Source organism: Sciurus vulgaris (assembly GCF_902686455.1).
Source record: "Sciurus vulgaris genome assembly, chromosome: X".
Lineage (NCBI taxonomy): Eukaryota > Metazoa > Chordata > Mammalia > Rodentia > Sciuridae > Sciurus > Sciurus vulgaris.
In genome coordinates, this window is record NC_136471.1 from 44,405,058 (window position 1) to 44,429,909 (window position 24,852).

The 24,852-nt window shown below is 37.6% G+C and overlaps 1 protein-coding gene across 2 annotated transcripts in view; it reads right to left on the reverse strand.

Annotated features, from left to right (window-relative positions):
• RNF128 (ring finger protein 128) overlaps window positions 1-24,852 on the reverse strand; it is a 105,969-nt gene that overhangs the window by 49,895 nt on the left and 31,222 nt on the right. The window contains exon 1 of one of the 2 annotated variants that reach the window (XM_079124956.1): window positions 9,172-9,884. The exons of the other annotated variant lie outside the window; for it this stretch is intronic. Within the exon in view, the coding sequence (XP_078981082.1) occupies window positions 9,172-9,655 (484 nt within the window). The 5' untranslated portion in view covers window positions 9,656-9,884. Of the gene's footprint in view, window positions 1-9,171; window positions 9,885-24,852 lie in introns of those variants that run through there. 2 annotated transcript variants of the gene reach the window in all.

The following is a 24,852-nucleotide window of genomic DNA, read 5'->3' on the forward strand; positions in this document are numbered from 1 at the left end:
AGAGAGAGACAAACAGAGACAGAGAGAGAAAGTATGTTTGTGTGTATACATGAATGCATGTAAAAGTACATAAGGCAGAATTTACCAAGTAGTGAAAGGCAGAGTAAGGGGGAAAAGGAGGACACAAAGTGCATCTTAAGAGGAAAAGAAGCGGTACCAAAACAACCCTTGAATATGATAGTTTCTTATGTGAACCATCAACTGGTGGAGTTTCATACTAATTTCAAGGGAAATTAATAATCAATTCAATTTTAATGAGCTTATATGTTCAATATATCATTAATAAAGTATAAAATAAAAACACCATGATTCTTCCTGGTGCCCTTATTCTAGTAAAATTTCCTTTTGTTTTCTAGAATGACAAAGCTACTAGTGCCAGGAAAGTTCAGTGTCTCATGAGTAAAAATCACCAACACATTAAATTCTTTATAATAAACTATTAGATTTAGGATTAATCTGAAAAGTATGAAATAGAACGGATATTGAAGGGTGCTAGTGAGGTTAAGTAGGCTTCTTCTGGGAAAGAAACAAAAATACCAAGAAAGGTAAGGTATATTTCTATGTGTGTGAAGGAAGGATAAAAAGAAAAATACAAATAGTGATGCAATGGGTAAATAGAAAAGTTCCACATTAAAATGTGAAGAATCAGTCCTTAAAGTTCTTCAATGTTCAAGGCCCAGTTTACATATGAAGAATCTAAGAAGTGTTAACAAGAAAGGATCACACTAACAATTATATGGGCTAGATATTTCAAAAAGTCAAAGCAATTCTTAAATTTTCATAGTAGTCTGTAAATCATTTCTATTAGCAGATACACTTTGTTCTTGTTGTTGCTATAGTCACATTATTAACACTTTCTTCATGTTTTATCAACACTATTTGAGTATTTGAGTTTTTTTTAAAATAACTGAATTTTCTGATCATAACTATAAAACATTCTAGGAAATCCAGAAAAATACTGAAGAGAAAAATCATCATCCATAATTTTGCCAACAATGTTAGCATTATGGTGTATTTTCTTTTTTCAAAAAAACTAAGACATTATTAGTTGCAGGCAACATTTAACCAAGTCATGTCAATATTTTGTCTGGAATGGTAAATTAATGTCTAGAGAGAATCAAAAACACACCAACAAGTCAATTCTAGTACTGTAATTCTTCAAAAAAGGTCAAAACGAATATAGTTAACTCAAACTCACAGATTTGTACCTAACTTGATCATTCAAGTGTTAAAACCAAGTAATCCACAACCAGATTCTGAACCTAATAACCTCCATCAAGTTTTGTTTCCCACGGTTCAGCATGAATCACCAAACATTTTTGTAAGAAATCAATACTGTAGTAAGCCTATTGGCAAGTTCAAGCACTAGCTATATACCGTGATGCATAAAGGGCAAACACACTGCTAGAAAAGAAAAGAACAGGAAATGGAATAATAACAAAGAGCCCTTGTGTACTGCTTTGCCCATAGAGCTCCAAGGTGGGTGTTGTACAGCCATGTGTGGCAATTCTGAACTGGCTTAGTAACTGCGTCAAAAAAATGCACATGCTCTGTGCTTGATACCAATTCCCTACAGCATGCAGCTGTGGATCACCATTGTAACATAGCCCCAGTGCAGTGAAGGACACTGTTTCTGTGGGCAAATGGGCTTCTATCACAATGCTACAAGAGGTCATTCCCTCAGGAGACAAAGTTGGTAATTGTGCTACATCAAAAATTCTTCACATTGGGGTGCAAGGTTATCTTCTGGGGTTGGTACTTTCTGTTTCTTGAGCTGGGTGCTTGTTATTCAGGTGTTTTCACTTTGTGAAATCCACTGAGCTCTAAACTATTGATTTATGTACTATTTTGCTACATGTAGTACTTCAAAAAATTTACATATGTAGAAATTATTCATTCTCAAAAAATGTGTAATACCCTGACAAATAAACTTTGGGGAAAAACCCAAAAATAGTTTATAGTTCAGTGACCATAATGACTTTTTAAAAAGCTACTTCAGTCAGTGAGGTGCTACTTAAGCAACAGGGAAACTGGTGGCAATCCTCAGTTCTGAAAAAGATATCACTTATGGGAATATTGTGAGAGAAGAGAAAAGAAGCACAATTGGTAATCAAATCTTTCAAAAGACCAGTGCCACAAAGGCAATGCATATGGGATTAGACCAGCCCACATTTATGACTAGTAAGTATATGTATTTTTTTCTTTTTACTGGTTCTTTTTAGTTATACACAACATTAGGATTCATTTTGACAAAATTATAAAAGCTGGGAATATAATTTGTTGTAATTCAGTCCCCAGTATTTCCCCTTCCCCTCTTCTCCTCCCACCCCTTTTCCCTTCTCTCTACTCTGCTGATATCTCTTCTATTTATAATTTTTTAACTAGTGTCTCGTGGACATACAAAGGTCAAATGTTTTCTCTGATATATAGAAGTTAATCCAAAATAAGGGGAGGGATAAAAAATAGTAAGTGTATTTTAATGTAAACTTCTGTGGAGCAAATTTTTGTTTTATATGACCCAATCCATACTACTTCCCATCAAATTGTTGCATTTCCTTTTTGCTAGCTAATGCAAGAGAGGTTCAGTCCCCAACCCCCAGTCAATGGCCATGAGAAACATTTTTCTATTTTTAATCACACAAGGAAGGCTTACAATCAAAAGCACTGGGTGTGATAATGGGGTGCAGTAGATAGAATATATTCAGCTCTTTAAATTATATACACACACAGAAAAATAAGATGACAACAAAACACACTAAAATGCTAAAAAAATGGCTATAGCTACAGATTTGTGGGTCTTTTAATGTTTCTGTATTTTCTTAATACTACATTAATACTTATAAAAAAATCAACCATCATGATAAAAGTAAACTACAAAGCTAGGGCTATGCATGGAAAAATGTTAAGGAATATTAATAATATTTATCTGTATTGTAGAATTAGGGGTAACTTTTATTTATACTTTTTTATATTTTCCAAGTTCTCTACAGAAAATATAAACAATTTTATAATCAGAAGATAACTGAGAAAATGTCCTTGGTACTCCCTTCTCTTTCTTCCATTTGACTGGAAACAGACATTAAATGTAGCATTCTGTATGGGATAACACACATGTTCCAGAGACTGAAGGGGGGAAAAGTTCTTTATATACTGAGACAACAATCTGGTAATCAAGCTACATTTCCCTTTTTTAAATAAAAAAGAGGGTGTTCTCATTTATGTTATGAAATTCAATGCTCACTAACATGTTCAATGGGAGTATACTAATTGGAGACAATCGAAGGCTGGTGTAAATAATTTTAGAAACATCAAAAAACACAGGGAGAATTCAATTTAAAGCTCTAAAAACATATTTGTCACTATTTTCTTGTTATCTAGGTCATTTTGCTATTAAATATCCATAAAACTGGCACATGGTGGTTGTCGTGGTTTGGATGTGAGGTATCCCCTGAAAGCTCACGTGTGGGACGATGCAAGGAGGTTTAGAGGGGAAATGATTGGGTTATGGGAGTCTTATTCTAATCAAAGAATTATTCCTCTGACAGGGATTAATTTAGTGGTAACTGAAGGCAGGTAGGGTGTGGCTGGAGGATGTGGGCATTGAGGGCATGACTTTGAGGTATATATTTTATATCTGGTATGTGGAGTCTCTCTCTGCTTCTTGATCATCAAATGAGCTGCTTCCCTCTACCACACAGTTTCTGCCATAATGTTCTGTCTCACCTCAGGTCCCAAGGAATGAAGCTGGTTATCATGGACTGAGACCTCTGAAACCATGAATCCCCAAATAAATTTTTCCTCCTCTAATTGTTCTTGTCAGGTCTTTTGGTCCTGGCAATTAAAAAGCTGACTAAAACAATGGTGGTCACCACAGAAATTAGGAAGCCCAAGATCTTGAAATATTTGTACACTTTTATTGTATGTTGTTCTTCCTCCTCCTCCTCCTCCTAGATTCTACATTCCTAAACAGGGCAGGTACTTTACCTTAATTATTCTGTATTACTCAAGAAGGAAGCACAATACATTGTACTCAGTAGACCCCTGGTAAATAGTCAGCGGTTTGAATTCCAATCAATTTCCTTAGATACTTTTCTACTGAATCTTATGATCATCTGGCATTAGAGTTCTTGGGTGTTTAAGGCAATTCAACAAGCATTTCTAGAAAACATCCAAAGATCCTTATGGGGATTCTGAAGATTAACCAAACATTAAAATGATTACGTTCAGTATGAAAGTTAAATATGTAAACAAATAACTACCAGTAAATGCATAAAGTACTCTAAGAGATGAAGTGCCATCATGATCAAAAAGACCATTTTGTTTTGGGTGTGAGTTGTACTGGGAAGAGGGAAAAAAAAGAATTGTATAGAAACACCACATACTGTACCCTATAAATGTGTGTATTGTTATGTGTCAATTAAAATAAAATACATCTAAAATTTTTAAATGAAAAAAAGAAAGGATTGTAGATTGTAGGAAGATTTGTTTTGTCAAAAAATGGGTGAATTTTTGAAGAGTACAACTGAAAGAAGGGGATGTATAGGCAATATAGAAGTACAAGCAAAGGAATAATAATATTTAGGGATCAACATGAGAGAAGAGGGACATAAAGCTTAGAGAGCAATTTGTGATCAGATTATTAAGAGTCATGGGTGATATGCTTAGAAATATAGTCTAAACTTGGAGGAAGAACTGTATACAGGGAGAAAATGACTGGAGCAAGGAGACCAATTGAGAATCTAACAATTTTTCCCTCATGAGAAGACACAGGAACTGAAAGCAGGGTGATAATAGTTGCAAGGTAAAAGGGGACAGATGTGAGAATATTTCGAGTGATAGAATCAACTGGATGTGATAGCTGTTTTTTAAGGGGGAGAGTGGTAGTGGCATGGAATGTAAGGGAAAAGTGTTATATGAATGGTTTAATGAAATACCAGAAATGAAACAAAAGAGAGGCCATAGAAGCAAGAAACTGCTTGGGAGAGTTTCAAAGGAGTGACCAATAATGTTAAATACAGTACTGCAGAGATACCAAGAAGGATGCATCTGGAAATGGATTTGTGAATGTTAATTTACATGAGTGAATCATCACCACCCAAGCTCTTTTGATCCTCTTGTGAACCTCTTACTATAGTAAAAAAGGTTCTGTTCAAATTCAACGTCTAGTAGAATTAAAGCTAAGAGTTGAGAAGAGACTCAGGTAGTGATAAAGAAGTGTCAAATACTGTTGCAAAGTCCTTTGTGAATGGAAAGAAGATTGGTCACTTAAGGAAAAGCAGTTATGTAAGAAAAGAATGGCAAACCTTGTAAAAATCTTTTCCTTGTAAAAATTCCATCTACTCAACCTGTTTTTAAAGGGTCCAAGTTATGACTTTGGGTAATGTGGACTTTAAATTACTCTAGTCTATTCGTTTTCAAATTATATTCTCCTGATGTAGGATTCGATTTTCATTTTCTGCAATACTTTTAACTATTTTCACTTTTATTAAAATATTAGCTTCCTATATGCCATACACTGCACTTCACACTTTTCTGCATTATCTCATTTAATCCTAGCAACCTTATGAGGCAAATTTATTATTGTGCCCATCTTAAATAGCAGAAAACCAAGAAGTAAAATCATTGGCCTAAGAGTTTAAAAATACTACATGCTTATTTTATATATTAGCCCACCCCCTTAACTAATCTGCTCTGCTTTCAACAATGTACATAAGTAACTGTTTTATATGTCAAACTGTATCTCATTGGAGACCACCAAATCATTAACTTACACTATTTGTTCATTCACTTTGTTTTTTTCACAGACCTCAGAAATACTTCTCCTGCTACCCCTTTGCATATATTTCAAATTCTTGTAAATGTGTCATGGATTAGGAAGGCTGTATCTTGCATGGGTCTTTCAATAAATTCATGCCTGCACATGTTGACTCAAGGAAAATTGTACAAGCAAGTACACACACCACTTCAACCCCGAGGCTGTGCTCAATTAGACAGCAGGCAAGGCTCAGGCCCATCTGCTTAGAGTAAGAACAGTAGTTGCGCAACAAGAGCATGCTTAATGTGTCTGATCATGACAATCTACATTTTAGATGGCTTTAGTGCTTACTCCAAGTTTTGGCTGCTTTTTATCTAATTTTCATACTTAAGAACTTTGAAGAATAATTAAACTTTGAAACCAAAATTTCCTTCCAGGTTTCTAGATCCATTTGATTCAAAAAATACATATCCAGAGATTCCAAGACACTGTTAACGAATATCTATCATTTGTAATTATCTGTGAGAAGCAGGAGTTGCTGAATACATTGCAATCAAAATGAAACACAGAAATTAATTGCATGGGTTGATGCTAGGTTACAACTACCTTTTGTGAAATTTTGGTATATATAAAAATAGCCTTGCTTTCCAAATTGATTGATATTACACAGTGGAGTTTCTCTCTGCTAAACAAAAAAATCAAAGCAACTGTTCTAAACCAGTTAGTTAGTTCTATTACTTGAAACAAATGTATCTTCATGATCACAGGATTGTGATAAGTGAGAGTGTGGACACTCAGCACAAACTGGAACAAAGGACAAACAATTCAAGCGCTGGCCCCTGTGAGAGTGGGTAAAGAGAGATTTTATAAACAAAGAAGAGAGCAATGGCTTCTCCACATTTGGTGACCCCTGTATAATTCACGAGAATATATAATGAGTTAACACTTAAACCTCAGTCCTACCTCTCTGCCACTACAATCCAAGATAAATTATTTTCAACCAGACATTAAAAGGAAGCCCTAGGCTTACTCTCAGGAGTAAGTAAACAATATAGCACTTTGCAAATAAATATACAACGTGATTTTCCCCCCATGTTGAAAAGTAGTTTCTCCAGGAGTTCAAGGGAGAAACGTGATTCTATACCCCATGTAATTTTCCAGGTTTTTGGCTAGTTAGCTTAATGGCAATATTTGCTATCACCATCATCTTGGATAATAATAAGTTTTTAAAGTATCAAAATACCTTTGTGAATAGTTAAGTGATCAGTATTTAGGGCTTTATTCCTATATGATATCCTGAAATACAATAGCCATAATTAGGTTTCCAGTGCATTCATATCTTCAAATCAATTGAATAATATTTCTGCATTAAATTTTTGCCTGTCAGCATTAGCCTATATAACAATAAACATCTATTGACCATTTATTATCTGCTAGGTGGTTTACATATATTATCTTTAGTAAGCACAGGAACATAAATATTATCTCCATCGCACAGATGGGAAACTGAGACTTAGTAAAGTTAAACGATCCAGCCAAGGACACAAAGTTATTGTGTGATAAATCCAGAATTTAATTTCCAATTTTGACTACAGTGCCTATGCTTTTCCTACTACACCATACTGCCTTTCAATAAAATGTAAAATATATACAGAATGTCTAGCACATAGTAGGAGCTCAGCAAAGGTAAAGTTATTGCCTCCTGAAACTATCAGATAAATGTCCTTAACAGAAGTAAAATGAAAAGGTTCTAAGTAGGAACTCTAATAAAAGAATACACTTCAATTACAAATCATTCATGCAAATGAATCTCATTTGGAGGAGACAAAGTCAAACCCTTGTGTTTTATACTGCCAACTAAAATGTAAAGAGTTTAAAATTTACTAAGCCTTATTCATTTTTACTAGACTTTAAAAAGTAATTTCATCCTAATTGATGGATTATCAACCAAAGACATAGTTTGTTCCTATAATCAACATACTAAATCTTAGAATCACAGCTTTTTAGAGCTGGAAGGGATCTTAGAGTTCATTTAGTTCACTTTTATCTCTGCACACTCTGCCAAACTGGTTACACACCCCTATATTACCATCTGACATGTAAGTAACTTGTGCAAGGTCATGAAGCTGAGAGAGCTAAAAGAACTCAATCTTCTGAGCTCTAGTTCAATGTTCTTTCCATTATACCACTCAATAAGTGCTCTCCAGGCAAATCCCGTCATACTGTTTTTAGAAAAACACGAAACCTCTAGTTGTTAAGTAAGCAGATTCATCTCTTCAGTGACTCCTAGAAGGCTAATCCATATCAGCTAACCTTTACTGAGAATGAATAATCTGTTATACTCTTCTAGACTCAAGTTTTATTACATTTTATTCTCAAGGCAAACCTGTAGATGAACTTCTCCTTATTAATCATTCCTGTCTGAATGATGAGTGCATCCAGATTCAAAAGACTTCTAATAAGTTACCCAAGGTCAGAGGACTAGTAAGCAATGAGCAGAAATTTGAATCAAGGTCTGACCTGAGGCCCAGCTTTTAAACACCACCATATACTGCTGTTGCATGTCTCCTCCTTTTTCTCTCCCAATATTTTTTTTATTTGTCCTTCGGGGCCTAGGATCATTATATACATATAGCATATTTGTGAGTACCTAATCACAAATAGGGAAGTTTCTGGAAGGATAACTAAAGGGGAAAATCAGTAACCCACACCAGCTCCACAAATTTATGAACTACCTGGACTACTTTACAAAGTCTAGGCCTTTGCTATCCTCATGCATAACAAACCTCTTTCTCAGTAACCTTAATCACCTGTTTTGGAACGCAATAATCGACATCAGATTTTTCAAAGACAAACAAAAACAATGATACCAACAATCTCTTTGGGATCTAAGACCACCGGACAGGGAATCCAAGAGCTAAGCAAAGTTTCTACCAAAATTGCAATGGGGTTAACAGGGCACAATAACACAATCTTGTACCTGATACCTAGAAAACATGGAGAGAAAAATAGGAAGAGGTGAGGAAATCTGTTGTACAGCAAAGAGTGAGAAAGGGATTTCCAGATGATCTTCTCCACAGCAGTTTAAAAGCCAATGCCCACGGTCACTTAATCCAAGGCAAGGCACCGGTGTGAAACACCAGCAAAAGGGCAATGCAAAGAGAGCAAACAGTCCTCAATTCGCCTGCCTCCGCACCTCATTTTCCACCTGAGAGGCAAATTCTGAAGGATTTTTTTTCCGCCCAACCCCCACGCCTGGTGAATCTCGGGGAGGACCCTGCCCCACTCAGAGGGGGCAAAGGGGACACTCATTTTCCTTTGGAGCAAGGAGATAGGGAAAGGAGGGCACTGAGGAAAATAGGAGAAACTGGCCATGGCAAAGGTTTGAAGGGGTGCAATTTAGTAGCTGCACTCACCCGGGTGAGACATGGGGATGACCTCATTGCGGGTCCCCGGGAAGTTAAAGATGACGGCTCCAGACGCCCCTCTTTCATAAGCCAGATGGATCTTGTCTGCGAAGGTGCAGCCCCCGCCACGTTGGATGAGGGCCAACCAAGAGACTTGCACGGTGCTTCCCCAAACCGTGGGCACTGTGAAATTCGTGTGCGGGTTACAGGCGTTGAGCGCCCCGGGCCCGTCGGGAGGTACCAGGACCCCAGCCACAGGCTCCAGCGGCGAGTCCTGGCCGTACACGCCCTCCTCGCTCAGCTCCCACACTGTGCGGTTCACTCCGGTGTGCGGAACCCGCCAGGACACGTTGAGGTACGCGGTCCACACAGCTTCGGCCCCCCGGGAGCCTGGGGCATGCGGACTCAGAGCCAGTAGGAAGCACCAAGCCAGCAATCGCGAAGAGCCGCAGCCACCACGGCAGGAGACCCCGGCCCCGGGTGGCGGCCCCATGGCGCGCGCGAGCTCCACGGTTCCCTAGGGCCCCTGGCACGCGCCCTCCGGGCGCTTGGCAGGACCCCGGCCTTGGCCAGGTACTAGCCAGGTGGGGGACGGGCGAAGTGGGACTGGCGCACCACGAGCGAGGTCGGAGCCCAGAGGCACGTAGCGTCAGCAAAGAGGTTGCAGCAGACGCAGCTCCTGGAAGCTCCAGTCCTCTTCGCTACTGCCGCGGCCGCGTCGGGCTCTGGGGCTTTAGCATGAAGCTCCGCCCAGCCGACTGGGGGTAGAGGTGGCTGGGAGGGAGGAAAGGACACTGCGGGATCCGCCTCTTAAAAGGGTAACAGGATGGGAAGGTATTACAGTGGGCTCTGAGCTTGTGTGGCCAGGTGTGTCGCGTCGTTTTATGAAAAATGCACAGAAGAGGAACTACAGAATCTGCAAACATACAATCTTTCTGGTAGGATTCCAGTGAGTTTTAAACTGCAGTAATACCTCTTTCCCTCCAAACATTTGCTAAAGGGCATTTTGGGATTATGGATCCAGAATATGAGCATACTACTCAAAAGAGGCAGATTCCAAGGGTCTGAGTTGTATTCAAGAGAATTTGGGTAGGTAGGTGGTGCTGGGGGGACAGTGTTTGCTGATTCCCTAGGGTAAGGGCAGAAAAAGGCACTTCGTTACCCAATTTTACTGGCCTCCAATGGCACCTTTCTCCTATCCTTCTCCTAACAGGCGTCATACGTGTGTATTTCCTTCCTATCCTTACCCCACACTAAATATACTGCATCTAAAAGTAATCTTGGTCCTCGCAAAAGAATTACTGTTTTCACATACCTCAAAACCAAGCCTTTTTTTCTGCCACATCCACAAATTAAGTTTACCCCAACCATTATCCCTATACCATTCATGACCTTAACAAACATCATCTTTTCTCCTTTTCCCACTCTCAGAAAGGAGCCTGACCTACCTACGCAATTCACCCATGTCATTATTGCATTATGATTTATCCTTAAGTGTGCAATGTCTGTTTACTGTGTCAATTATTACATTTACTAGGCACTCAATAAATATGCACTGAAGCAGAATTAATACATCTTGTGTCTGGCCACTATGAATAACTTTTGACTTTGGGAAACTTGGTTCTTTGTGCCTCAATTTTCTCATCAGCTGTAAAATGGGAATAATAATAAGGACCTACTTTATACAGTGGTTCAAATAATTGAATTCATACATGTAAAGCATTTAGAACAGTACTAAGCACAGTGTAAAATGCTATGTTAGTATCAAACAGGTTTAGGGACACAATAGTTTTAAAATAAAATCGTTACTTTGAGGCAATAATCAGAGAAAATGATGTTTAGAATGTTTGGTTTTAGCCACTTTTTCAGTTTAAGGAAATGTAATCTTCTTTACCTACCCCAACATTTGTTAAATTTCCAGTGAATCACTTCCATCAATCCCTGACCCACCCTCTACTTGATTAATATTATTCCCCAAGGTTAAGCATGAGACAATTCTGCACTTGACATTCTTATGACTTGAGAGAAACCTAGAAGAAAAGCAACACCATACACTAAACAGTAACTAGAATATAAATAAATGGGCATTTTTGTGAAACATGAACCCTGGCTATTGAAAGGGACTTTAGAGGTCAAGGAATGGTAGGTATGGAGTCAATAGAACAGTACACCTAAATATTGATGATATTAATATCTGAGATTAAAATTAACTAGAAGAAAAGAAATGAGCAGAATAAACTATCTCTAGGAAATGATACTATTCCAGAAATTGTGTGAATTTGTTGATGAAAAACGCCAAAAATTAAATCAAGCAATATTACCTGAATGATAATCAACTACATTGTAATTTGTAGAAGCAATGTATTCAAAAGAAAGGAAGTATTTTATAAAGTAATCTATAAAAATGAAATTTGGAGCAATGTCCATCCATTCATTTCTTTTAAACAAATATGTATTGCATATCTGTATCTGTTATATCTTATGAGCTAAACATTGCGATTCAAAATCAAACAAAACTTCCACTTATTTGCTCTCAAAAGTTCATAGATTAGTTTTGATGAAAAAGACAAATAAAATGATAACTTTATGCATATAATGTAAGCACTATGATAAATGTATGCACAGGGCAGTAGTGGAAAATAGAGAAGAGTCACTCAACTCAGACTGAGAAATAAGAGAAACATTCCAGAGGAGGTTACATTTGTGCTGCAAGGATTACTCTTTCTAGGCAGAGAACAATGCAAGGAAAGGCACTGAGACATGAAACAGAAAATGTTGGGAAAGTACAATTACAACAGGCCTTGTGATTGCAAAATGGTTGGAACCTGGAGTACAAGAGGAAGGGTGGTAAGAGAGAAAGTTGGAGAAGTCATAAGGTCAGTTTTGGAAAGTCCTTTGGGTAAAGCTAGAAGTTTGGACTTTATCCTGAATCAAAATATAATATAATCAGGATACACATACACACACACACACACATATGAGGATAATATATATATATATATGTACATATATATGTATATGTAGGGAGTAATATCAGTATATACATATGTATGTACGTATATATGTATATATGCAGGGAGTCATATCAGATCTGAAATTTAGAAATCACTATGGTTTTACCATGGATAATAGATCAGGGGGAAAATAGTAGCAGAAGGAAATCCAGATAGAAGATTGTTGGCAGTGCTCCAGGTGGGAGATGAAGGTGGCCTGGACTAAATAGGTAATAGAGATGAAGAGAAGTGGTATATTGGAGATAAAGTCAACAGGATTTGGTTTGAGGGAAGAAAGAGATGGAAGATTTATAGAGCACTCTGAGGTTTTTAGCTCTGAACACTAGATGACATTTAATCAAGGCATTTGGGGTGGTTAAAAGTATACAATGGGTAGGAGGAGAGATGAGTTCACTTTAGGCATGTTGATCTTGAGATGCTTATGATGTATCTGGGTAAAAACTGTGTTGTAGGCAGTTGGATAGTCTGATTACTGAATTCCTACTAAGTGCAAGGCACTGTTGAGGCAGGGAAACAAAGGAACCAGTTTCTGCTCTCAATGAGTTCACAGTTTAGAGAGACAGAGGTAAGGGGACAATAACAGTACAGAGTAATAAATGTTATGATTGAGAAAAGCATAGGATATTATGGCAACATAGTTGTGACTGAATCTTTAGAAATAATAAGGGTTATCAAAACAAAGAAGGTAAAGATATTCAGGCATAAGCAATCATATGAGAATGCCAGATGACATTCAGGGAACTAATATTCAGTGGTGAGTTATGACTGGGATGTAAATTGCCAAAGGGGAGCCAAGAAAAGTCAAGCCAGTCAAGAAGGTTGGACAAGAACATGAAGAGTTTAGAAACTATTAAAGACTGTTGAGTCACATGTACACACACATACATAAAGCAAATATGGCAAAATTTAACTATTGTTGGATCTTGATGGTGAATATATGGATGACCATTGTATTAGTTTTCAACTTTTCAGTATATTTTACAATTTTTTAATAATGAGTTTGAAATAAATTTATATTGAAGCCACCAGAGCAAATGAATGATATGATCAGATCCAGGTATACATAGATGATTCTGATTATACAAGAGCCAGACTGGTGACAAAGAGAGTGATGGAGAAGCTAACATCCCCAGATCTATTCTGGAGGTCTAGCCCAATTGTGGAATGGGATATCAGACTATCTTAGTTTGATGATGTGAACCATTAAAACGTCCTGTGAACTCCCCTTTCTCTTGAGTGCATCTTCACCAGGCAACCTTCTTATTATCATTTAGCAGCTCATGTAAATATGCCTACTGGGAGATAATGCACTGATCAGCGAACACTAGTATCTGGTTCATTTGGAAGTTATACTTCTCATTATAAATTAATCAATTGGCATTCTGGCTCATATATTGGTCTCTTGTGAATTTGGTTAAGTGTGAGTCAGTTCCCAGGAGCCCAGACTCTGGTTATGCTACCAATCAAATTTCAAAGCTGAGGACCAGATTGTAGATCATGATTGCATCAAAGTCTTTCCACTCTGCGTAATTCACTGGCTTTCCCCACCATATCCTTCTGAGTCACTGAGTTGTTTTCGAACTACAAGAGTAGCCTTGCTACTAAGCGTGAGGTTATTGACCAGGAATATCAATGTTCATCATCAGGGAACTGGTTAGAAATGCAGAATCACAGGTCCCAACCCAGTCCAACTGAATCAGAATCTGCATTTTACAAGATCCCCAGGTGACTTTTATGTACATATAAATTGCAGAATTCCTGGAGTAGACTAGAGTATTCCTGACAGGTTGTCAGTACCCAGCCTCGGCTTGTACACTTCCAGTGGAAGGGCTCTCCACCTCACAAAGCATCACACTGAGTAGGACTACACTTTTCTTGTCAGAGTGTTCTTGTATATATAGTTTGACCTTGTTTAAGTCCATTCTCTTCCTCTCGCTCCCTTCTAACTCCAGACACTCAGAGTTTTCATGCTACTCTGACTGTACCCTCAGTCTACCAAGGCCTTTTCTCTGAGCAGTGCTCCTGTACCAGACCTCACCTGGTTCTTGACAAACCAAATGTACTAGTTCTAAATATATATCCTCAGGGTACTACTCTCCATAAGGTTAATACCAGCTGTTGTTCATTGAGCATTTACTATGTGCTTTACATCCTTATTTCATTTATTCCTCACAGCCATCTATTATTAACTCTATGTTTTTGCAGAACAGAAAACAGGCTCAAAGAGAATCAGCAACCTGCCTAAGAATTCCAATGTAGTTCTGACTGTTAATCACTGATAATGACTCAATGTCTTCTCTCTGGAGACTAGCATTCACAATTTAACATTGCTTTATATCAAAGAAAGAACGTTCAAGTGAAGTGTTTCTTGTGTGCATTTCAGGCACTGTGACCATTGAGGGAGATATATTTGGGCCAGGAGCATTTTTAAAATCCTCAAATCCTACCACAAAGGCTAACCCTGCCAAATATTCGTATCAGCAATACCAGTATGAAAGCTGCCCTGAGCAGTGCACTGTCTAACGATGAACTGATAAACAGAGCAGCATCCTGCAGGAGCAACAGCAGGGCACCACTGTGGCAGATTAAGTTTCCCATCATACTGAGTTTCTGCAGAGGCAAAGAGATGGTCGATAGTGTTCAGCCTTTAATATGTCTGCAAAAAAATGAGACATCACCTTTGGCTTCTTACCATTAAATAAATGACAAAGCACAGTCTGGGACAACTAGTGCCCTGGCATCTCAGTGATGCTATGGCTACACAGCTTAACAACATAGGTGTACAGGATATATCAAGAAGGGATGGCAACAAATCTCTACTCTAGGCAGCTGCTGTGAGTAGGAAGAAGAAAATGGTAGGGGTGTAGAGAGAGGGAGCAGCCGAACAAAACAAAATAAAACACCAAAATGTGATGCTGCAGCATATTTCCAAATGATATGATATCACTTGTAAATGCAGATAAACATCAATCAGCTCACATTGCTATACAGGGATTAGAAACGGGGGATATTTCTTTTTAAAAAACAGAGACTTCATGTACCCAAAGCGGGGGAAAACAGAATTTCAGACAGGAATTGCAGAGAGTAGGTATGCTAAATCTGAAACTAAGAACAGTCTATTTATATCCATCATTAATAGCTACAATTGAAAGCCTACTATGGCCAAGCCCTTTATACCTGTAAGTATTACATGCTACATCTTACAGAAGGAACTCAGACTCAGGTCAACTAAGTTGATGAGGTCACTGATGATAACCAAATGACAGAATTGTAATTTGACCCCATATATGAGTGCAAAACTACATTCTTCCTATTATATCACTTTCTGCCCCATATAACACTGCCTTCATAAAAAAAGGTAGGAAAGGAGGATCCAAGATGGTGGACTAGAGGGTGACTGCATCTCCCGTCACTCCAGAACCCAGAATACAAGAAGGAGAGGCATTGAGAGACTCGGACTACCATAGAGCCATGGGGTGAGTCTCCCCTACCGGGTGAAGCTCGGCCCGGGTGGCAGGCATGGACAGGGGCAGCTTCTTGGAGCAGGGCAGGGCAGCTAGAGTCTTCCCCAGGCAGCCCTGCTCCCTCGGCGGTGGGCTGCTTCCACAGTCAGCTTCTCGAAGCAGGCTGCCCAGTGAGAGCCTTTCCGCACAGAGCCAGCTCCAAGCCCTGAAACCAGTAGCGGGCTAGGGGCAGCTTTATTCGGAAGCACTGCATTATCAAGTTTCTCCAAGACTTCAGGCTACTGAAGGCTGGGAGGTGATACACTGGAAATCTACAGGGACACTATAAGCCAATAGAGGAAATCTGCAATATCTCAGAGTCCCACAGATAGCTGACCAATATGAGAAAACAAGGGAAGAAAATGTCCCAAACAAACCTAGATACTATATGAATAAAACCCAATGACAGCACAACAGAAGAAATGTCAGAAAGGGAGTTCAGAATGTACATAATTAAAACAATCAGGGAAGCAAACGAGGAGATGAAAGAGCAAATGCAGGCATTGAAGGAGGGGATGAAAGAGCAAATGGAGGCATTAAATGATTGCACCAATCAACAGTTAAAAGAGCAAATACAGGAAGCAAGAGATCATTTCAATAAAGAGTTAGAGATACTGAAAAAAACAAACAGAAATCCTTGAAATGAAGGAAACAATAAACGAAATTAAGAATTCCATAGAAAGCATAATCAATAGGATAGAACACCTGGAAAACAGAATCTCAGACATTGAGGACAAAATATTTAATCTTGAAACAAAAGTTGACCAAACAGAGAAGATGGTAAGAAATCATGAACAGAATCTACAAGAATTATGGGAAATCATGAAAAGGCCAAATTTAAGAATTATTGGGATTGAGGAAGACTTAGAGAAACAAACCAAAGGAATGAACAATCTATTCAATGAAATAATATCAGAAAATTTCCCAAATCTGAAGAATGAAATGGAAAACCAAGTAAAGAGGCTTATAGGACTCCAAATATAGAAAATTACAACAGACCCACACCAAGGCACATTATTAGGAAAATAACTAACATACAAAATAAAGACAGGATTTTAAAGGCCACGAGAGAAAAGAATCAAATTACATTCAGGGGGAAACCAATAAGAATATCAGCAGATTTTTCAATCCAGACCCTAAAAGCTAGAAGGGCCTGGAACAACATTTACCAAGCCCTGAAAGAAAACAGATGCCAACCAAGAATCTTATACCCAGCAAAACTTACTTTCAGATTTGATGATGAAATAAGATCCTTCCATGATAAACAAAAGCTAAAGAAATTTACAAAAAGAAAGCCAGCATTGCAGAACATTTTCGGCAAAATATCCCATGAGGAAGAGATGAAAAACAATGATGCAAATCAGAAACAGGAGGAACTAGCCTAAAGGAATAACCAAATAAAGGAGAAACCAAATCATGTCAAAAAACAAAAATGAGTCAAATGACTGGGAATACAAATCATATCACAATAATAACCCTGAATGTTAATGGCCTGAACTCATCAATCAAAAGACATAGACTGGCAGAATGGATTAAAAAGAAAAATCCAACAATTTGCTGCCTGCAAGAGACTCATCTCATAGAAAGAGATACCCATAGACTAAAGGTGAAAGGATGGGAAAAAACATACCATGCACATGAACACAGCCAAAAAGCTGGAGTATCCATGCTCATTCAGATAATGTGGACTTCAAGCCAAAACTAGTCAGAAGGGATAAAGAAGGACATTACATACTGCTTAAGGGAAGCATAAATCAGCAAGACATAACAATCAAATATCTATGCCCTGAATATTGGCTCATGCATGTACGCCAAACAAATCCTTCTCAATTCCAGAAATCAAATAGACCACAACACAATAATACTAGGCGATTTTTTTTTCTTTTTCTTTTTCTTTTTATTGTAAACAAATGGGATACATGTTGTTTCTCTGTTTGTACATGGCGTAAAGGCATACCATTTGTGCAATCATAAATTTACATAGAGTAATGTTGTTTGATTCATTCTGTTATTTTTTCCCTTCCCCCCACCCCTCCCACCCCTCTTTACCCTCTATACAGTAGTTCCTTCCTCCATACTTGCCCCCCTCCCTAACCCTAACTCTAACCCTAACACTAACCCTTCCCTCCCCCCCATTATGTGTCATCCTCCACTTATTAGTGATATCATTCGTCCTTTCGCTTTTTGAGATTGGCTTATCTCACTTAGCATGATATTCTCCAATTTCATCCATTTGCCTGCAAATGCCATAATTTTATCATTCTTTATGGCTGAGTAATATTCCATTGTATATATATACCATAGTTTCTTTATCCACTCATCAATTGAAGGGCATCTAGGTTGGTTCCACAGTCTGGCTATTGTGAATTGAGCAGCTATGAACATTGATGTGGCTGTATCTCTGTAGTATGCAGATTTTAAGTCCTTTGGGTATAGGCCAAGGAGTGGGATAGCTGGGTCAAATGGAGGGTCCATTCCAAGTTTTCTAAGGAATCTCCACACTGCTTTCCAGAGTGGCTGCACTAATTTGCAGCCCCACCAGCAATGTATGAGTGTACCTTTCTCCCCACATCCTCGCCAACACCTAATACTAGGCGATTTTAACACACCTCTCTCACCACTGGATAGGTCTTCCAAACAAAAATTGAATAATAACCATAGATCTCAATAACACAATCAACAATTTAGACTTAACGGACCTATATAGAATATACCATCCAACAAAGAACGAATACACTTTCTTCTCAGCAGCACATGGATCCTTCTCTAAAATAGACCATATTTTATGCCACAAAGCTGCTGTTAGCAAATACAAGAAGATAGAGATACTACCTTGTATTCTATCAGATCATAATGGATTGAAATTAGAAATAAATGACAGAATAAAAAACAGAAACTTCTCAAATACCTGGACATTAAATAATACACAATTATATGATGAATGGATAACAGAAGACATCAGGAGGGAAATTAAAAAATTCTTAGAAGTAAATGAGAACAAAGACACATCATATCAAAATCTCTGGGACACTATGAAAGCAGTACTTAGAGGAAGATTTATTTCATGGGGCGCATTCAACAAAAGAAGTACAAATCAACAAATAAACGACTTACCACTACAGCTCAAAGCCCTAGAAAAAGAAGAGCAGACCAACACCAAAAGTAGTAGAAGACAGGAAATAGTTAAAATCAGAGCCAAAATCAATGAAATTGAAACAAAAGAAACAATCAGAAAAATTAACAAAATAAATAGTTGGTTCTTTGATAAAATAAACAAAATTGATAAACCCTTAGCCACTCTAACAAAGAGAAGACGAGAGAAAACCCAAATCACCAAAATTCGTAATGAACAAGGAAATATCACAACAGACATGAGTGAAATACAAAACATAATTAGAAGCTATTTTGAAAATCTATATTCCAACAAAACAGAAAGCCTCGAAGACATCAACAAGTTTCTAGAGACATATGAATTACCTAAACTGAACGAGGAGGACATACACAACTTAAATAAATCAATTTTAAGCAATGAAATAGAAGAGGTCATCAAAAGCCTACCAACAAAGTAAAGTCCGGGACCAGATGGGTTCTCAGCCAAGTTCTACAAAACCTTTAAAGAAGAGCTCATTCCAATACTTCTCAAAGTATTCCATAAAATAGAAGAGGAGGGAACCCTCCCAAACTCATTCTATGAAGCCAATATCACACTGATACCTAAACCAGACAGAGACTCATCAAGGAAAGAAAATTTCAGACCAATATCCTTAGTGAACATTGATGCAAAAATTCTCAACAAAATTTTAGCAAATCGCATCCAAAAATATATTAAAAAGGTAGTGCACCACGATCAAGTGGGTTTTATCCCAGGGATGCAAATTTGGTTCAACATCTGGAAATCAATAAATGTCATTCACCATATCAACAGACTTAAAGTTAAGAATCACATGATTATTTCAATAGATGGAGAAAAAGCATTTGATAAAATACAGCACCCCTTCTTGCTCAAAACTCTAGAAAAAATTGGGGTAGTGGGAACATTCCTTAACATTGTAAAGGCCATCTATGCTAAGCCCATTGCTAATATCATTCTAAATGGTGAAAAACTGAAAGCATTCCCCCTAAAAACTGGAACAAGGCAGGGATGCCCTCTTTCACCACTTCTATTCAACATCGTTCTTGAGACTCTGGCCAGAGCAATTAGACAAACCAAAGAGATTAAAGGGATACGAATTGAAAAAGAGGAACTCAAACTATCCCTGTTCACTGATGACATGATTATATATTTAGAGGAACCTGGAAATTCCACCAGAAAACTCTTAGAACTCATAGGTGAATTCAGTAAAGTAGCAGGTTACAAGATCAATTCTCATAAATCTTATGCATTTTTATACATAAGTGATGAATCTTCAGAAAGAGATGTTAGGTAAACTACCCCATTCACAATAGCATCAAAAAAAATAAAATACTTGGAAATCATTCTCACAAAAGAGGTGAAAGACCTCTACAATGAGAACTACAGAACACTAAAGGAAGAAATTAAAGAACACCTTAGAAGATGGAAAGATCTCCCATGTTCTTGGATAGGCAGAATTAATATTGTCAAAATGGCCATACTGCCTAAAGTGCTATACAGATTCAATGCAATTCCAATTAAAATCTCAATGATGTACCTTACAGAAATAGAGCAAGCAATTATGAGATTCATCTGGAAGAAGAAGAAACCCAGAACAGATAAAGCAATCCTCAGTAGAAAGAGCGAAGCAGGGGGTATTGCAATACCAGATCTTCAACTCTACTACAAAGCAATAGTTACAAAAACGGCATGGTATTGGTACCAAAATAGACAGATCAATGGTACAGAATAGAGGACGTGGATACAAACCCAAATAAATACAATTTTCTCACACTAGACAAAGGGGCCAAAAACATACAATAGAGAAAAGGTAGCCTCTTCCACAAATGGTGCTGGGAAAACTGGAAAACCACATGCAACAGAATGAAATTAAACCCCTACCTCTCACCCTCCACGAAACTCAACTCAAAATGGATCAAGGACCTCGGAATCAGACCACAGACCCTGCATCTTACAGAAGAAAAAGTAGGTCCAAACCTTCAACTTGTTGGCTTAGGATCAGACTTCCTTAACAGGACTCCCATGGCACAAGTAATAAAAGCAAGAATCAACAACTGGGATGGATTCAAACTAAAAAGCTTTCTCTCAGCAAAGGAAACTATCAGTAATGTGAAGAGAGAGCCTACAGAGTGGGAGAATATCTTTGCCACTCATACTTCAGCTAGAGTGCTAATTTCCAGAATATATAAAGAACTCAAAAAACTCTGCACAAAGAATACAAATAATTCAATCAACAAATGGGCTAAGGAAATGAACAGACACTTCACAGAAGAAAATGTACAAGCAATCAACGAACATATGGAAAAATGTTCAACATCTCTAGTAATAAGAGAAATGCAAATCAAAACTACCCTAAGATTCCATCTCACCCCAATCAGAATGGCAATTATCAAGAACACAGCAACAATAGGTGTTGGAGAGGATGTGGGGAAAAAGGTACAGTCATATATTGCTGGTGGGGCTGCAAATTAGTGCAGCCACTCTGGAAAGCGGTATGGAGATTCCTCAGAAAGCTTGGAATGGACCACCATTTGACCCAGCTATCCCACTGCTTGGCCTATACCCAAAGGACTTAAAATCAGCATACTACAGAGATACATCCACATGAATGATCATTGCTGCTCAATTCACCATAGCCAGATTGTGGAACCAACCTAGATGTCCTTCAATTGATGAATGGATAAAGAAACTGTGGCATATATATACAATGGAATATTACTCCGCCATGAAGAATGATAAAATTATGGCATTTGCAGGCAAATGGATGAAATTGGAGAATATCATGCTAAGTGAGATAAGCCAATCTCACAAAACCAAAGGACGAATGATCTCGCTGATAAGCAGATGATGACATATAATGGGGGGTGGGAGGGATTAGCGTTAGGGTTAGGGTTAGCTTTAGGGTTAGGGTTAAGGAGGGTGACAAGAATGGAGGAAGGAAGGAGTGTATAGAGGGAAAAGAGGGGAGGGAGGGATTGGGGATAAGGAAAAAAATAACAGAATGAATCAAACAAGATTATGGTATGTAAATTTATGATTACACAAATGGTATGCCTTTACTCCATGTACAAACAGAGAAACAACATGTATCCCATTTGTTTACAATAAAAAATAAATAAATAAAAAAGTAGGAAAATTCTTGTTTTTTTTTGAAAACCTACAATGTTTCAAACATTTAAAAAGAATTAATTTAATCTTTTGGTTCTCACAGCAGATAATATGCTATTATAGTTCCCATTTTTCAGATGAGGAAATTGAAGTGCAGAAAGGTGAATTATCTTGCTAACAGTTACACAACTTGTAAGTGGCAGTTGGAATTCATATGGGGTATTTATGACTCCCAATTACATGCATTATCATTCCACTGTACTACCTCTCCACATACATGTAGATTATATCATAACAATATGGAAAGAATGAATGCATCCAGTAGCACATTTAGCATACCATTTGACCAGAGTATCCTGATGTCCTGCTTATTAGCCCCAGAAATCCTACATAATAAAAATTACAGGAGTGCATGTAGTTGAGTGTTCGTAATTATTAAAAATGTCTATATATTTATGTGTACATGCTCACTCACATGAATATATGGAGAGGAATGCCTGAACACACGTGCAGAAAGGGTATTTTGCACCCACCGATGAAAACCGGCACAGAAAGGATGTTTTGGTGGATGATATTGGAGGAAACTTCAGCCATATTGTGTCTACTTGATTGTCACTAGACAATCAGATTAGTTATGTTGAATTTAGGGAAGTGACTAAGAGGATCACTAATTGTAGAAGAGGGATTAGTAGTGAGAAAGGGATCAAGACATGGGGACAGGGGTGTCCTCTGAGGAAAGCTGGTCAGAAGAGGTGCTGAAAGTAACTATGGAGATATGTGGTCTTTCCTGTCCACTGTGGTATCAGGCCAACCTTCTTGGGAAATTCTTCTGGTCCCATGCAGTCTCCTATTTTTCCTTTTCAGGTTTCCAGTAAAATGAAGATTACAAAAAATTAAATCTGTGACCACTAGAGGATTTAGAAATATGTTATCAAAAGAAAGACAATTACCAGGGAAAAAATGGGAGAAGCCAGGCACAGTGGCACACTGGTAATCCCAGTGGCTCAGGAGGCTAAGGAAGGAGGATCACAAGTTCAAAGCCAGCCTCAGCAACAGTGAGGCCCTAAGCAACTCAGGGAGGCCCTGTCTCTAAATAAAATACAAAATAGGACTGGAGATGTGACTCAGTGGTTGAGTGCCCCTGAGTTCAATCCCCAGTACTGCCCCTCCCAAATGGGAGAATAAATTATTTTGATGGATTGTGCCCTACGGAAATGATCACATATTTGAGGTTTATTTCTGGCCCATTCATCAGATTTCAATAAACTACTCTGTGGACTAGTTCCACAAAAACTCACTCCAGTCACTTTTTATTTTTAACTTCGTTGTTGATTATGGGATATCAAATAAATATCCATTTCCTCTTTCTCAGCTACAAAATAGTAACACTAATAATGAAAAATTGAATAAATACCCATTAATATTCCATTAGATTAAAGCCTAAGAAATCAGGTAGTACAATCATATTTTGCTTGACTATAGTGATCTATTCTGAGAAACTCATCGTTAGGTGATTTTATCATCGTGTGGTCATCACAGAGTGTACTTACACAAACTCAGATTGTATAAGACTTCTCCACACCTGGGCTATATGGTATGGACTGTTAAAACTAGAGTACAAACTTGTACTGAATTCACTACAAACTGTAGTGAATACTATAGAAAATCATAAACAAATGATAAACACTTGTGTATCTAACCCTATCTAAACATAAAAAAGGTAGAGTAAAAATAAATTATAAAAGATAAAAATGGCACATCTGTATGAAAAACTCACCATGGAGCATGCAAGACTAGAAGTTATTCTGGATGAGTCAGTGGGGGCTGGTAAGTGAATATGAAGGTCTACAAATTACTGTAGACTTCATAAACACTGGTACACTGAGTTTATAAAAATATTTTCTTCAATTATAAATTAACTTTGACTTATGGTACCATTTTTCTTATAAACCTTAATTTTTAAAAATTAATTTAATTTTTGAAAATTAATTTTTTAGACTTTTTATAATAACAGCTTAAAATACAAGCACATTGAATAGCTCTACAAAATATTCTTTCTTTATAACTTTTCTATAAGTTTGATTTCTATTTTTAAGCTTTTTTTAAAGTTTTTAACCTTTTTTCTCAAAAAAATGAGACATACATGCTTTAATCTAGGCCTACATAGGGTTAGGATCACCAGTATCTCCGTCTTCTACCTCTACATCTTGTCCTACTAGAAAGTCTTAAGGGACAAAAACATGTATATAGCTGTGAACTCTTATGATAACACTGGGTTCTTCTGGAATTCTTCTTGAATTCCTTCTGGAATTCCTCCTGAAGGAACTCAGACTTTTCTTGAAGAGATGTCACTCTTTGTGAAATATACCTATGGTGGTTTGCTTGGTTTGTTTTCTTAGTTGTTTCATCCTAGATTTGCTTGTAAACAAATAATGCAGCATGAACATTCTTCCCTTTTGATGAGAACTGTTCAGTGTTGGGGTCCTTGCTTCAAAACTCCTTTTTAAAAATATTTTTAGTCGTAGATGGACACAATACTTTGTTTTAATTATTTATTTATATGTGATGCTGAGAATCAAGCCCAGTGCCTCACTTGTGCCAGGCGACACTACCTGAGCTACAACCTCAGCCCTCAAAACTCTAAGAGGAACCTTTTGAGGCCTGCAAAGGTATCTGCCAACCCTTTCATTGGTGGGTTTTTTTTCTTCTTCAGTTTCTTTTTAATTCACCTCTTTTTTAGCTATGCATTCACTAAATGATAGGAATTTTGTAGCTCTAGTATATTCTTATGGAAAGTTCATCATAAAAGTGATCCATTATTGACCAAAACTTATATAGCACATGACTGTTTATTTAAATATCTGTGACCTTGCTACTGAATAGGACAAATGACAGAAGAACCTTTGAAGGGAATAGACTTGGCAGGCATAGA